Source organism: Pavona decussata, unplaced genomic scaffold, assembly GCF_977016875.1.
Source record: "Pavona decussata unplaced genomic scaffold, jaPavDecu1.1 SCAFFOLD_286, whole genome shotgun sequence".
In the NCBI taxonomy this organism is placed as follows: domain Eukaryota; kingdom Metazoa; phylum Cnidaria; class Anthozoa; order Scleractinia; family Agariciidae; genus Pavona; species Pavona decussata.
The window spans coordinates 742,683-759,194 of NW_028145687.1; the positions used below are offsets into that span (position 1 = coordinate 742,683).

Genomic DNA, 16,512 nt, shown 5'->3' on the forward strand with positions numbered 1-16,512 from the left:
GTTTCAGGGTTACGGATTCTTACGTTTGGGGGTTAGGGATTCTTACTTTTGGAGGTTAGTTCCCTTACGTTTGGGGTTAGGGATTCTTACGTCTGGGTGTTAGTTTTCTTACGTTTGGGGTTAGTAATTCTTACGTTTAGGGAGTAGTGATTCCTACGTTTGGGGGTTTGTTTTCTTACGTTTGGATGTTAGGTATTCTTACGGTTGGGGGTCAGTTTTTGTAGGTTTGGGGGTTAGGGATTCTTACCTTTGGGGGTTTGTATTTCTTTCGTTTGGGGGTTAATTTTCTTACGTTTAGGATTTAGTAATTCTTACGTTTGCAGGTTCGTTTTCTTACGTTTGGGAATTAGTGATTCTAACGTTTGAGGGTTAAGGATACTTACTTTTAAGGGTCAGTTTTTTTACGTTTGGGGGTTAGTTTTCTTACGTTTGGGGGTTAGGGATTCTTACCTGCGGGTGTTAGTTTCTTACGTTTAGGGGTTAGGGATTCTTACGATTGGGGGTTAGTTTTCTTACGTTTGGGGGTAGAGATTCTTACTTTTGGGGTAAGGGGATCTTAAGTTTGGGGTTTAGTTTAATACATCTGTGGGTTAGTAATTCTTACGTTTGGGGGTTACTTTTTTAACTTTTCTAGGTTCAGTAAATCTTACGTTTGGGGGTTAGTTTTCTTACGTTTGGTGATTAAGGATTGTTACTTTTGGGGGTTAGTTTTCTTACGTTTGGATTTTTGGGAGTTAGTAACTCTTACGTTTGGGTGTTAGTTTTGTTACGTTTGGGAGTTAGTAATTATTACGTTTGGGGGTTAGTTTTCTTGTTGTTGGGATTTACTAATTCTTACGTTTGGGGGTTAGTAATTCCTACGTTTTGGGGCTAGTTTTCTTATGCTTGAGGGTTAGGGATTCTTACGTTTGTGGGTTAGGGATTCTTACTTTTGGGGGGTTAGTTTTGTTATATTTGGGGCTTAGGGATTTACACATTTGGGGGTTAGTTTTTTTACGTATGAGGGTTAGGGATTTTTATGTTGGGGTGTTAGTTTTCTTACGTTTGGGCGTTATGGATTCTTACTTTTGGGGATTATTTTTCTTGCGTTGGGGCCTAGGGATTCTTACATTTGAGGGTTAGTTTTGTTACGTTTGGAGTTAGTAAATCTTACGTTTGGGAGTCAGTTTTCTTATGTTTGGGATCAGGGATTCTTAAGTTTGGTGGTTACTTTTCTTACGTTTCGGGGTTAGGGATTCTTACTGTTCGGGGTTAGTTTTCTTACTTTTGAGGGCTTGGAATTATTACGTTTGGGGGTTAGTAATTCTTACGTTTGGGGGTTAGGGATTCTTACTTTTGGGGGTTAGTTGTTACAACGAGTTATAGCTTTTTCTGCGCGGCTAATTTTTCACCTTCTTTTGTTTTATTTGTGTGTGCTACATCTTTCATACCTTTCGCCCCCACACCTTTATAGTTTATTATGTGTGTAAATAGCCTTTCTGTCACTCCTTTTTACCCTTTTTAAGCCAGTTTTTTTGCATAAGTTTTCCGTGTGCGCATCATTTTCAGTATTGTATAGTTGTGTCTCGCCGTTCTTCCCGTCTTGGTTAATTTTCTGTAGAATCACCGATAAGGTACGTTCTTGTGTTAGTCGTTCGTTTTCTATTGTTTCTCAGTTGCTTATTCCATGCCGTTTACTTGTAGTATTATTTTTAACATCTTTTATTTAATCTTTGTATTTCAAGAAGCGTTCTGGTACGGATTTGTTTACCGTCGGGATGAGTTTGCAATGGTGAAGATATCAAATAAAGTGTTAAAGTAGAGCTGAGTGTAATTAGCAGCGGCTACATGGTTCTTATCGATACGACGGATTATTAGCGGAGTTTCCCTTCCTTGCTGAATCAAGTTCCATTATGGCAGAAGGCGGGTCAGGATTTACGCGGCGAACGTCGAGTTGCGCGTTGTTGGATGAAGGTCAGATTAATCAACTTAGACGATCGTTATCAGCCTACAGAGGTCACTTAAAGAGGTCATACAAAGAATTGGAGTGGTTGTTTTCGAATAGTGGAAGTCTTGTGGAAGTTTTAGACAAGAAATGTACGCCGGACGGTTTATTTATGAGGTATAACGCGAAGGCAAAAGATTTGTTACAGTTATTGACAGTTTCAGACGAACACCAACGGGCGTTGCAAGATCATATGCGTGAAATAGAAACGAAAGGCCTTTTTGACGAGGAATTTGCTCGGTGGTTTAGTAAGTCGTGCTAATCGGCAACTTCATCTCCCAAATTGGATCCCGCTCCGCGCGAGGGCCCACGCGTGGTTCCTCGTGACAGTGTGTTCGTGGGAAATCAGCCACACCCTTCTTCGTGCGAGAGTCCTCGCGAGGGATACCCACGCGAGGGTATCCCACGCCCTTCTCTCGAGATCCCTCGAGATGCAGCACCACAAAGTTCACGCGATATTCCGCATGATACGTTTCCAGATGACGATTCAGTTTGGCTTACCCGTTCTTTCACCGGGGATTCACGTGGTAGCTCGAGAGTTAGCAAAGCTTCGCAGTCGTCCAAGGTAAAGCTTGCGAAGGCCAGACTTCAAGTGAAGAAAGTTGAAGAGGAACTAAGGCTCCTAAGTCGTCTGCAACAGTTAGAGCACGAGAGGCAGCGTCTAGACAAGGAAAAGGAGCTGTTTAAGGCTAGATTTCAGGCTGACCAGGCACAGATCGAGGTGGATTTTTGCAGTGATTCCGAGCGCGTATTTGAGTCCTTTAATCAATTGCCAAAACAGACGCCTGATGAAGCCATTGGAAAATATCTTCAGTCTTGTGAAAGGGATCCTGGACAAGCTCATGAATTCTCGTCTGGTTTTCTAACTAAGTCACGCGAGCTACCAGCAGTCGTACCAAATAAAGAGTCCAGAGATCATAAGAAAAACGAAGCAGTTATTGAAGCCTCAGACCTTCAGCGCCTTTTGAGCCAACAGCAGGAAAAAACAGTCCGCTACTTGTCCTCTGGCCTCGAAAGGCTCGAAATGCCGAAAAGAGAAGTTATCTCCTTTGATGGCGATCCTAGGAAGTATCCTCGATTTATAAAGAGCTTTGAAATCAATGTGGAACGTAGAGTTAACGCGGACGATGAAAGACTGTCCTACCTGATCCAGTTTTGCTCAGCTGTCGCAAAAGATGCCATCGAGAACTGTGTTATCTTGCCTCCGGGGCAAGGATACCGCGAAGCGAAAGATATCTTGCAAAAGAATTTTGACCAGAAACACATCATTGTGCGTGCGTTTATTGAAAGAGTTGTTATGGGACCTCAAATCCGAGCGTCGGATGCCGAGAAGCTGTCGCAGCTAGCGAGAGACATGAGAAATTGCGTTATGAGCTCTGAGCATATGCGATACAAAGCAGATATAAATTCGATGGACACTCTCAGAAAGGTTGTAATGCGCCTGCCACCTCACATCCAGTCGAAGTGGGCAGAAGTGTCAAGCAAGTTGATTGAAGCTGATATCGAACCTGAGTTCTCTCACCTAACAGATTTCGTGGAAAAGAGAGCCGCTGTAGCCAATACTGCCTTCCGAAAATTGGTTGATACTAGACCGAATGAAGACAAAGGGATTGCACAAAGAGCAAGAAGAAAATCAGACGATGCCCCTGCGGTGAAAGTAACAACTCTCGCGACTCAAGGTTCAAATGGTACCTCGTCTATCCCGAGTCCACAGAAAGCTCTTGGCTCGGAGCAGCATGCAAACAAGCAAGCTCCTGTGACTACGTGATTGTTCTGCAATGGTAGTCATGATCTCGAGAGATGCTTCAAATTTAGAGACAAATCCTATGAAGAACGTAGAAAGTTTGTGTTGGACAAAAGATTATGCATCAACTGCCTGAGAAGCAACCACTTTGTAAGGCGCTGCAGGCAATTTAGGGCTTGCCTCTTCAGTGGATGTGGGAAACGTCACCACTCGTTGCTGCATCCTCCTGGCGACAGAGTCCTTGAAGAAACGAACCAACCCGCTGACTGGGCCACAGTGGATACCCCTGAGAAGGTAAACGTTGACAGAGCTAGTGATGAAGGCCAGTGTGCAGCCATTGGTACCGGAAAACCTCGTGTGAGCCTGCGTATAGTTCCCGTGAGAGTCAGTGGTGCGGATGGCGGTCCCGAGGTAGAGACATACGCTTTCCTAGATGATGGCTCGGATATCACTCTCTGCTCCAATAGTTTGGCAGAAACCCTGGGCTTGTCAGGGAAACCTATGACGTTCTCTCTTACAACCGTAAACGAGAAAGACCGATCCAGAAGCGGTTTTGAGGTGGAATTGAACGTCAAGGCTCTCAAGTCAGATGACAGTATACATTTGAACAAAGTGTGGACAGTGGACCATCTCCCGGTTTCAAGACGGAGCATACCAGCCGATGAAGATGTTCGAGGATGGTCTCATTTACACGGCATTGAGTTTCCAAAGCTTGAAGACCAAAAGGTGGAGATCCTGATCGGTAATGACAACCCTGAAGCCCATTGGGTATTTGAAAAAAGATGCGGTAAAAGAAAGCAGCCTTATGCAGCCCGTACGCTACTTGGATGGACACTCATTGGTCCTTTGGAACATCGCAAGAGTTCAGAAGTACATGTCAACTTTATTAGTGGCGGCCAAGAGATGATCTCAAGCCAGCTTAAGAGGTTATATGACGCAGACTTCAATGAGTCCTTATCTAGTGTGAAGCAAGCCATGTCAATTGAAGACCAACGAGCCCTGGCCATTCTGGAGAGTTCCGCCTGCCTTAGAAATGGTCACTATCAGTTACCTCTCCCATGGCGCTTCAAGTCTCCTTGCCTACCGAATAACCGAGATGTTGCTGTACGAAGAATGAGGTTCCTAGAAAGACGTTTCCAAAAGGACACCCCCCTTTTTGAGAAGTACAGATCGACTGTTGAAGACTACATCTCAAGGGGCCACGCCAAGAGAGTTCCCGACGACCAAGTCTACGTTGATGACAAACCACTGTGGTACTTGCCTCATCATCCAGTTTTTCATCCCCAAAAACCTGGGAAAGTAAGAGTTGTTTTCGATTGCGCAGCAAGATTCCGTGATACTTCTTTGAACGATCAACTCCTCCAAGGTCCGGATCTCACGAATAATCTCGCAGGTGTTCTACTCAGATTCCGGCAAGAACCCATAGAACTAATGTCGGACATAGAGCGGATGTTCCACCAGGTACTTGTGGCACCGCACGACTGTCATGCCCTGCGGTTTCTTTGGTGGGAAGATGGCAATCCTTCAAACAATCTTGTTGATCATCAGATGTTAGTACATCTATTTGGCGCCAAATCATCGCCATGTTGTGCCAGTTTCGCCCTCAGGAAAACGGCACGTGATAATCAAAGTGAATTTGACGTCCAGACCGTTGACACAGTTTATCGCAACTTCTACGTCGGTGGTCTTAGTTCCTGATGCGAAAAGATTGGTGCACCAATTGACGGACTTGCTTTCCAAAGGCGGGTTTCATCTTACAAAGTGGATAAGCAATTGCCGAGAAGTTCTTGAGTTTATACCGGCTTCAGAGCGGGCACCGTCTGTGATGACTCTAGATTTTGAAGATTTGCCTATTGATCGAGCCTTGGGAACCCAGTGGAATGTCGAGAAGGACACATTAAGCTTCCGTGTCTCCGAGAAAGAAGTCGCTGATACTAGAAGGGGGATATTGTCCTTGGTTTCTGGTGTGTACGATCCGCTAGGATTCGCAGCCCCTCTTGTATTGCCGGCCAAGATGATCCTTCAAGAACTGTGCAAGCAAGACTTCGGCTGGGACGATCAAATTCCTGATGAGAAGCTAACGGAGTGGCGTGGTTGGGTTGATAATCTTCCAAAACTGAAGCTTGTTAGCTGGCCACGTTGTATGAAGCCTCGAGGGTTTGGCAACCTCCTTAATGTTCAACTGCACCACTTCAGCGATGCATCGGAGAAAGGATACGGTGCAGCATCGTATATCCGGCTTGTAGATGTTTCAGGTCATATTCACAGTGGATTACTCCTTGGAAAGGCACGGGTAGCACCCTTGAAAACTATCACAATTCCTCGAATGGAGCTGACCGCTGCAACCGTAGCTGTGAAATTGCATAAGTTCCTCGAAGACGAGCTTGACATTCAAGTTCACAAAACTGTGTTCTGGACAGACTCTACTATAGTCCTTCAGTACATCCGTAACGAGGCAAGGAGGTTCCAGACGTTTGTGGCTAACAGATTGTCGATAATTCACGATGCGTCCTCACCATGTCAGTGGCGGTACGTGAACTCGCAGTCCAATCCTGCAGACTACGCTTCCCGTGGTTTGTCAGTTCTAGAGACAGAGAAGTTTGAAAGTTGGCTTAATGGACCAGCCTTCCTCCGCAGACATCAGAGTGAATGGCCACAATCCCCTTTCCAGATACTTGATTGTTGTGAAGAGGATCCAGAATTGAAAAGGAAAAAGCCACAAATCCACTTAGTGTTAAGAGAAGACATCCTCGAGCGCCTACTTCGGACACACTGCTCCTTTAACAAGCTTCAGGCATCCGTCGCCTGGTTGCTACGTTTCCGAGAATACCTTCAGTCACGTGTGTCCCAGAAAGCACCACGAGTGGGCAATTTGACAGTTGGAGAAATTTCCCGTGCGACAAGAGAAATAGTTCAAGTCATTCAAGCCCAATCTTTCCCGAAAGAGTTAGAAATTCTGTCCAAGGAGCGTTCAGCAAGTTCTCTAGATTCAAGCCTCTCACGTCCATCCAGAAAGAGATTCGCATGCGTGGGTTACCTCAGTCCTCTACGTAAGCTGAGTCCGTTCATCCATAATGGTATCATATGCGTCGGAGGACGTCTTGAAAGGGCACCTATTAGTTTCGACGCCAAACACCCAATGATTCTGCCTGGCAAGAATTACGTCACCGACCTAATTGTTAAAGAGTATCACGAAGCAGAAGGCCATGTGGGTGCAAACCAAGTCCTCTCCAGCATTAGACGAAAATTTTGGATTCTTCAGGGACATTCAGCTGTTCGTCGTGTTGTTGGGAAGTGTTTGAAGTGTCGTCAATGGAATGCTCCTCCATGTCAGCAAGTAATGGCACCTCTTCCCAGAGCAAGGGTAACCCCACAGTCGCCTCCGTTCTCTTCAGTGGGAGTGGATTACTTCGGCCCAATTCTTGTCAAGTTAAAACGAAGTCATGTGAAGAGATACGGGTGTCTGTTCACGTGTTTAGCTGTCCGAGCAGTACATATCGAGATTGCGCACGACCTTACCAGCGATTTCTTTATACAAGCGTTCTCTAGATTCGTCAGCAGACGCGGTTCACCAGTTGAAGTCTTTAGTGACAATAGAACCAACTTCAGAGGAGCAGAAGTAGAAATTAAGACCGCCTTGAAAAAATGGAACATCGACCGAATCGACAATTGTCTCAGAAGACGAGGCGTTCCGTGGCACTTCAATCCACCGTTAGCAAGTCATGCTGGCGGAGTCTGGGAAAGAATAATCCGTTCCATACGCAAGATTTTCCGCTCACTCTTAGACGTTCAACTGGTCGATGACGAGACTCTCCTTACCTTCATGGCAGAAGTTGAGAAGATCCTTAACGATCGCCCTCTCACGCCACCGTCTAGTGACCCGCAGGACCTCGAACCCTTGACCCCGAGCAAGTTGCTATTGCTTCGTCCAAATGTCTGTCAGTCTCCAACAGAAATCAGTGATGTCGTGTCTTATGCGTCTAAGCGTTGGAAGCAAGCACATTATTTAGCTGATGTGTTTTGGAACCGTTGGATACGCGAATACATACCGGCTCTTCAGCTAAAACAGAAATGGCTCCGTCCACGCCCAAGCTTGGCTGTTGGTGACTTGGTTCTAGTCGTTGACGAAGCTTCGCCTCGCGGATTTTGGCCGAAGGGTATTGTTCAAGAAGTATTTCCTAACAAGCACGGTTTCGTGAGACAGGTCTTGGTCAGGACGGCCTCCTCGGTTCTACGAAGCGACGTGCGGAAACTTTGCCTTTTAGAAGGGGCTTTATTTGAAAGAGACTAACCTGGACAGTGATGTTAAATAACTGAACTCAGACATTATGAACACCTTAGTTTTTTTTGGAAAGGCTTTCTTATATGCGCCTTTCGGGGGCCGGTGTGCTACAACGAGTTATAGCTTTTTCTGCGCGGCTAATTTTTCACCTGCTTTTGTTTTATTTGTGTGTGCTACATCTTTCATACCTTTCGCCCCCACACCTTTATAGTTCATTATGTATGTAAATAGCCTTTCTGTCACTCCTTTTTACCCTTTTTAAGCCAGTTTTCTTTGCATAAGTTTTCAGTGTGCGCATCATTTTCAGTATTGTATAGTTGTGTCTCGCCGTTCTTCCCGTCTTGGTTAATTTTCTGTAGAATCACCGATAAGGTACGTTCTTGTGTTAGTCGTTCGTTTTCTATTGTTTCTCAGTTGCTTATTCCATGTCGTTTACTTGAAGTATTATTTTTAACATCTTTTATTTAATCTTTGTATTTCAAGAAGCGTTCTGGTACGGATTTGATTACCGTCGGGTTGAGTTTCCAATGATGAAGATATCAAATAAAGTGTTAAAGTAGAGCTGAATGTAATTAGCAGCGGCTACATTAGTTTTCTTTCATTGGGGGGTTAGGGATTCTTACGTTGGTTGGTTAGTTTTCCTACGTTTGGGGGTTACAGATTCTTACTGTTTGTGGTTAGTTTTCCTACGTTAGAGTGTTAGGGATTCTTACGTTTTGGGGTTAGTAATTCTTACGTTTGGGGGTTACTTTTTTTACGTTTAGGGGTTAGGCATTCTTACCTTTGGGGATTAGTTTTCTTACATTTGGGGGTTAGCGATTTCTAAATTTGGGGGTTAGTTTTCTTACGCTTGGGGGTTAGTAATTCTTACGTTTGGGGGTTAGTTTTCTTACGTTTGGGGGTTAGTAAATCTTACGTTTGGGGGTTAGTTTTCTTACATTTTGGGGCTAGGGATTCTTACGTTTGGGGGTTACTTTTGTTACGTTTGGGAGTTAGTAATTCTTACGTTCGGGGGTTAGTTTTGTTACGTTTGGGGGTTAGGGATTCTTACTTTTGGGGGTTAGTTTTCTTTCATGGGGGGGGGGGGTAGGAATTCTTACGTTGGTTGGTCAGTTTTCTTACGTTTGGGGGTTACAGATTCTTACTGTTTGTGGTTAGTTTTCCTACGTTAGAGTTTTAGGGATTCTTACGTTTAGGGGTTAGTAATTCTTACGTTTGGAAGTTAGTTTTTTTACGTTTGGGGGTTAGGCATTCTTACCTTTGGGGGTTAATTTTCTTAGATTTGGGGGTTAGGGATTTCTACATTTGGAGGTTAGTTTTCTTACGTTTGGGGGTTAGTAAATCTTACGTTTGGGGGTTAGTTTTCTTACGTTTGGGAGTTAGTAAATCTTACGTTTGGGGGTTAGTTTTCTTACATTTTGGGGTTAGGGATTCTAACGTTTGGGGGTTAGTGGTTCTTACGTTTGTAGGTTAGTTTTCTTACGTTTGGGGGTTAGATATTCCTACTTTTGGGGGTTAGGTCTCCTACATTTCGGGGTTAGGGATTCTTACTTTTGGGGGTTAGTTTTCTCACGTTTTAAGGTTAGTAATTCTTACGTTTGGAGGTTAGTTTTCCTACGTTTGGGGGTTAGTAATTTTTACGTTTTGGGGTTACTTTTCTTACGTTTGGAGGTTTTTTTTCTTACGTTTGGGGTTTAGGGATTCTTACGTATGGGGGGTGGTTTTCTTACGTTTGGGGCTTAGTAATTCTTACGTTTGGGGGTTAGTTTTCTTATGTTTGGGAGTTAGTTTCCTTACGTTTGAGGGTAAGGAATTCTTACAATTGGGATTTTGTTTTTTTCCGTCTGGGGGCTTGTAATGCTTACGTTTGGGCTTAGTTTTCTTATTTTTGGGGGTTAGTTTTCTTACGTTTGGGGGTTAGTTTTCTTGCGTTTATGGGTCAGTAATTCTTTCGTTAGGGGGTTAGTTTTCTTACGTATGGGGGCTAGAGGTTTTTACGTTTGGGGGTTAGTTTTCTTACGTTTTGGTTTTAGGGATTCTTGCTTTTAAGGGTTAGTTTTCTTACGTTTGGGGGTTAGTAATTGTTACGTTTGGGGGTTAGTTTTCTTACGTTTGGGGGTTAGGGATTCTTATGCTTGGGGAGTAAGTTTTTCTATGTTTGTGGGTTAGTAATTCTTACGTTTGGGGGTTAGTTTTCTTCCGTTTAGGGGTTAGCAATTCTTACGTTTGGGAATTAGTTTTTTTACGTTTCGGGGTTAGGGATTCTTACGTTTGGGGGTTACTTTTCTTACGTTTTGGGGTTATGGATTCTTACGTTTGGGAATTAGTAATTCTTACGTTTGGGGGTTAGTTTTCTTACGTTTTGGGGTTAGGGATTCTTACCTTTTGGGGTTTTTTTCCTCAAGTTTGGGGTTTAGGGGATTTTTACTGTTGGAGGTTAGTTCTCTTACGTTTGGAGGTTAGTCTTTTTAACGTTTGGGTGTTAGTAGTTCTATCGTTTGGGGTTTAGTAATTTTTAAGTCTTACTTTTTAAGGTTAGGGATTCTTACATTTGAGGTTAGTTTTCTTACGTTTAGGGGTTAGGGATTCTTACGTTTGGGTGTTAGTTTTCTTACGTTTGGGGGTTAGCAATTCTTACGTATGGGGGTTACTTTTTACGTTTAGGTATTAGGGATTCTTACCTTTAGGGTTTAGTTTTCTTACGTTTGGGGGTTAGTTTTTATAAGTTTGTGGTTTAAGGAGTCTTACGATTGGGGGTTAGTTTTCTTACGTTTGGGGGTTAGTGATTCTTACATTTGTGGGTTAGTTTTGTTACGTTTGGGGGTTAAGGATTCTGACGTTTGGGGGTTAGTTTTCTTACGTTTTGGGGTTAGGGATTCTTACTGTCGGGGGTTACTTTTCTAACGTTTGAGGATTAGGGAATCTTACGTTTGGGGGTTAGTAATTCTTTCGTTTCAGGGTTAGTTTTCTTACGTTTGGGGGTTAGGGATTTTTACGCTTGGGGGTTAGTTTTCTTACGTTTAAGGATTAGAGTTTCTTACGTATGATGGTTAGTTTTCTTACTTTTGGGGGTTAGGGATTCTTACCATTGGGAGTTAATTTTCTTCGCTTGGGGGTTAGTGATTCTTACGTTTAGTGTTTAGTTTAGTTTTTTAAGTTTGTGGTTTAAGGATTATCAGGTTTGGGGGTTAGTTTTCTTACGTTTGGGGGTTAGTGATTCTAACGTTTTTTGGTTAGTTTTCTTATGTTTTGGGGTTAGGGATTCTTACGCTTGGGGAGTAGTTTTTCTACGTTTGAGGGTTAGTAATTCTTACGTTTGGGGGTTAGTTTTCTTCCGTTTGGGGGTTAGCAATTCTTACGTTTGATAATTTGTTTTGTTACGTTAGGGGGTTAGGGATTCTTACGTTTGGGGGTTAGTTTTCTTACGTTTGGGGGTTAGTAATTCTTACGTTTAAGGATTAGTTTTGTTACGTTTGGGGGTTAATAATGCTTACGTTTGGTGATTAGTTTTCTAACGTTTTGGGGGTTAGGAAATGTTTACGTTTAAGGGTTACTTTTTTTTACGTTTGTAGGTTAAGGATTCTAACGATTAGGGTTAGTTTTCTTACCTTTGGTGGTTAGGGATTCTTACGTTTTGGGGGTTAGTTTTCTACGTTTGAAGGTTAGTAACTCTTATATTTGAGGGTTAGTTTTTTAAAGTTTGGGGGTTACGTATTCTTACGTTTAATGATTAGCTTTCTTACGTTGGGGGGTTAGGGCTGCTTATGTTTTGGGTTTAGTTTTGTTGCGTTTGGGGTTTGGGATTCTTACGTTTAGGGGTTAGTAATTCTTACGTTTGGGAGTTAGTTTTCTTACCTTTGGGGGTTAGGGATTCTTACCTTTGGGGGTTAGTTTTGTTAAGTTGGGGGGTTAGGGATTTTTACTGTTGGGGTTTCCTTCTCTTACGTTTGGGGGTTAGGCATTCTTACGTTTGTGGGTTAGTAGATCTTTCGTTTGGGGGTTAATTTTCTATCGATTTGGGGTTAGTAATTCTTAAGTTTGGGAGTTAGGTTTCTTACTTTTAAAGGTTAGGGATTGTTACGTTTGAGGTTTGTTTTCTTACGTTTGGGATTAGTAATTCTTACGTTTGGGGGTTAGTTTTCTTACGTTCTGGGGTTAGGGATTCTTGCCTTTAATGTTTAGTTTTCTTACGTTTTGGGGTTAGTGATTCTTACATTTGGAGTTAGTTTTCTTACGTTTTGGGGTTAAGGATTCTAACGCTTGGGGGTTAGTTTTCTTACGTTTGGGGGTAAGGGATTCTTATGTTTGGGGGTTAGTAATTCTTACGTCTGGGGATTAGTTTTCTAACGTTAAGGGGTTAGGGATTCTTACGCTTAGGGGATAATTTTCTTACCTTTTGGGGCTAGTAATTCTGACGTTTAAAACTTAGTTTACTGAAGTTTCAGGGTTAGGGATTCTTACGTTTGGGGGTTAGTTTTCTTACGTTTGGGGGTTAGGGATTATTGCGTTTGGGGGTTCGTTTTCTCACCCTTGGTTTGTAATTCTTACGTTTGGTGGTTAGTTTTCTTACGTTTGGAGGTTAGTTATTCTTACATTTTGGGGTTAGTTTTCTTACGTTTGGGTGTTAAGGATTTTAACGTTTGGGGGTTAGTTTTCTAACGTTTGAGGATTAGGGATTCTTACGTTTTTGGGTTACTTATCTTACGTTTGGGGGTTAGGGATTCTTGCGTTTAGCGGTTAGTAATTCTAACGTTTGGGAGTTAGTTTTCTTACGTTTGGGGGTTAGGGATTCTTACGCTTGGGGGCTAGTTTTCTTACGTTTGGGGTAACTAATTCTGACGTTTGGGGGTTAGTTTTTTTACGTTTGAGGATTAAGGATTCTTACGTATGATGGTTAGTTTTCTTACGTTTGGGGGTTAGGGATTCTTACTTTTGGGGGTTAGTTTTCATACGTTTGGGGGTTAGTGATTCGTACGTTTAGAGGTTAGTTTTTTTAAGTTTGTGGTTTAAGGATTCTTAGGTTTGGGGGTTAGTTTTCTTACGTTTGGAGGTAAGTAATTCTTAAATCTAGGGGTTAGTTTTCTAACGTTTGAGGATTAGGGATTCTTACGTTTTTGGGTTACGGTAGTTATGTTACGTTTGGGGGTTAGGGATTCTTGCGTTTGGGGGTTAGTAATTCTTACGTTGGGGGGTTAGTTTTTTTACGTTTGGGGGTTAGTAATTCTTAAATTTGGGGGTTAGTTTTCTTACGTTTGGGGGTTAAGGATTCTAACGTTTGGGGGTTAGTTTTCTTACGTTTAGGGTTAGTAATTCTTACGTTTGGGTGTTAGTTTTCTTACGTTTGGGGGTTAGCAATTCTTACGTATGGGGTTACTTTTTACGTTTGGGTATTAGGGATTCTTACCTTTAGGGTTTAGTTTTCTTACGTTTGGGGGTTAGTTTTTATAAGTTTGTGGTTTAAGGAGTCTTTTTATTGGGGGGTTAGTGATTCTTACATTTGGGGGTTAGTTTTGTTACGTTCGGGGGTTAAGGATTCTGACGTTTGGGGGTTAGTTTTCTTACGTTTGGGGGTTAGTAATTCTTACGCTCTGGGGTTAGTTTTTTTTACGTTTTGGGGTTAGGGATTGTTACTGTCGGGTTTAATTTTTTTACGTTTGGGGGTTAGAGGTTCTTACGTTTGGGGGTTAGTTTTCTCACCCTTGCGGGTTATGGATTCTTATGTATGGTGGTTAGTTTCCTAACGTTTCGGGGTTAGTAATTTTTACGTATTGGGGGTTAGTTTTGTGACGTTTTGGGTTAGGGATTCTTGTGTTTTGGGGTTAGTTTTTTGAAGATTGAGGGTTAGGGATTCTTGTGTTTTGGGGTTAGTTTTCTTACTTTTGGGGGTTAGTAATTTTTATATTTGTGGGTTAGTTTTCTTAAGTTTGGGGGTTAGGGATCTTTACGTTTGGTGGTTAGTTTTCTTACGTTTGGGGGTTAGTAATTCTTACGTTAAGTGGTTAGTTTTCTTACGTTTGGCGGTTAGGGATTCTTACTTTTAACGGTTAGTGTTCTTACGTTTGGGGGTTAGTAATTGTTACGTTTGGGGGTTAGTTTTCTGACGTTCAGGGGTTAGGGATTCTTACGTTTGAACGTGAGTTTTCTTACGTTTGGGGGTTAGTGAGTCTTAAATTTGAGGGTTAGTTTTCTTCCGTTTGGGGGTTAGTAATTTTTACGTTTGGAAATTATTTTTTTTACGTTTGGGTATAGGGATTCTTACGTTTGGGGGTTACTTTTCTTACGTTTTTGGGTTAGTAGTTTTTTCATTTGGGGGTTAATTTTCTATCGTTTTGGGGTTAGTAATTCATAAGTTTGGGAGTTAGTTTTTTTACTTTTGAAGGTTAGGGATTCTTATGTTTCGGGGTTGGTTTTCTTACGTTTGGGGGTTAGGGATTCTTACGTTTGAGGGATACTTTTCTTACGTTTTGGGGTTAGGGATTCTTACGTTTGGGATTAGTTGTCTGACGTTTGGGGGTTAGGGATTCTTACGTTAGGGGATTGGTTTTCTTACGTTTGCGGGTTAATAATTCTTACGTTTGTGTGTTAGTTTTTTTACGTTTCCGGGTTATTAAGTAAAGGGAGTGTCATGGCGGCCGGACGCATACTCGTGTGCTCCGTAGGTTTCTCCGTTGCCCTACTGTTTCTGGTCTTTTATGCGCAACTAATCCTTCTTAAATCGATGGAGAACGATATTGGCTCTGCGAGGATGCCTGTAGAGGCTTTTGAGTTCGCGGCATGGAAATTATTTAAACCTTCGATTGATCAACTTTCGGCCATTAGTGGAAACAATCGCTTCGTGCCGACTCGCCACCGCAACTTTTACAGCACTAGTGGCTTCATTATCGGCTTGTTGCTCCTCTGTGGCGACATTATTAGCCAGCCTGGACCTACTATCACAAAGAGAACGAAGTTTGGAGGTCCTAGTGTCCCGTTAAAGGGCCTTGTGATCAATGCTTGAAGCATGAAATCGCAACATAAAGTTGGGACTTCAAGAGTGAGCAATTTAGATCGGGTTCAAGATCTAGTCTGTTCCGAACACGCTGACATCGTATTAATTAGTGAAAACTGGCTGAATGCTAACATCCTCGACCTAGAACTTTTCCGGCTTTCTGACTCTATTGTTTACAGGAAAGACCGTAAGGATCGTAATGGTGGCGGCGTTCTTATTGCCGCCAAAGCCAATTCCTTCAAATCAATGCGGGAATATGTGCCGAACGCAGAAAACTTGGAGGACTTAGAGCTTGTGTGCGCTGAGATGAAAAAATTTAATATTTTTCTCGACCATGCTTCTGAAACCTATGAGAATATGGTAATAGGTGGTGACCTGAACCTGTGCAAGATCTCTTGGGACTCGCTAGAAAACACCAGAGGGACAAAAGAGGTGGCGTTCGTAGAAATTCTTAATGATCATTTTTTAACGCAATTAAACTTTATTGCCACCCGCCGTGATAGAGGTAGTATGAAATGTCAGCTGTTTCCTCTCCCTAACCTACAGGGGGCGCGGGAGAGAGAGTCTCTCTCTCTCCCGCGCCCCCTGTGGGTTAGGGGGAGGAGACGGCTGACATTTCAGACTATGATAGAGTGTTAGATCTCGTAATTACGAATGTGCCGGACCGTGTTCGCATATGCGAGGTGCTCAGTCCAAAAGAATCGGATGTGTTCACGGACCATGGCACGGTGTCCTTTGAATTTCACGCGTTTACGTTTCTGGGTTATTAAGTAAAGAGAGTGTCATGGCGGCCGGACTCATACTCGTGCGCTCTGTAGGTTTCTCCGTTGCCCTACTGTTTTTGGTCTCTTATTCGCAACTAATCATCCTTAAATCGATGGAGAACGATATTGGCTCTGCGAGGATATCTGTAGAGGGTTTTGAGTTCGTGGCATGGAAATTTTTTAAACCTTCGATTGATCAACCTTCGGCCATTAGTGGAAACAATCGCTTCGTGCCGATTCGCCACCGCAACTTTTACAGCACTAGTGGCTTCATTATCGGCTTGTTACTCCTCTGTGGCGACATTATTAGCCAGCCTGGACCTACGATCACAAAGAGAACGAAGTTTGGAGGTCCTTGTGTCCCGTTAAAGGGCCTTGTGATCAATGCTTGAGGCATGAAATCGCAACATAAAGTTGGGACTTCAAGAGTGAGCAATTTAGATCGGGTTCAAGATCTAGTCTGTTCCGAACACGCCGACATCGTATTAATTAGTGAAACCTGGCTGAATGCTAACATCCTCGACCAAGAACTTTTCCCGCTTTCTGACTTTATTGTTTACAGGAAAGACCGTAAGGATCGTAATGGTGGCGGCGTTCTTATTGCCGCCAAAGCCAATTCCTTCAAATCAATGCGGGAATATGTGCCGGACGCAGAAAACTTGGAAGACTTAGACCTTGTGTGCGCTGAGATGAAAAAATTTAATATTTTTCTTGCCCATGCTTCTGAAACCTATGAGAATATGGTAATAG

General features: G+C 42.8%; 1 protein-coding gene and 1 pseudogene across 1 annotated transcript; both read left to right on the plus strand.

Annotated features, from left to right (window-relative positions):
- Nucleotides 1–2,277: 2,277 nt before the first annotated feature.
- On the plus strand, nucleotides 2,278–5,426 carry LOC146455071 (uncharacterized; annotated as a pseudogene).
- Nucleotides 5,427–5,553: 127 nt separating this feature from the next.
- Nucleotides 5,554–8,019, plus strand: LOC146455072 (uncharacterized). The gene has a single exon (XM_085094724.1). It carries the CDS (start codon nucleotides 5,554–5,556, stop codon nucleotides 8,017–8,019), a length of 2,466 nt encoding a protein of 821 aa, XP_084950850.1.
- The last annotated feature ends 8,493 nt before the right edge of the window (nucleotides 8,020–16,512 follow it).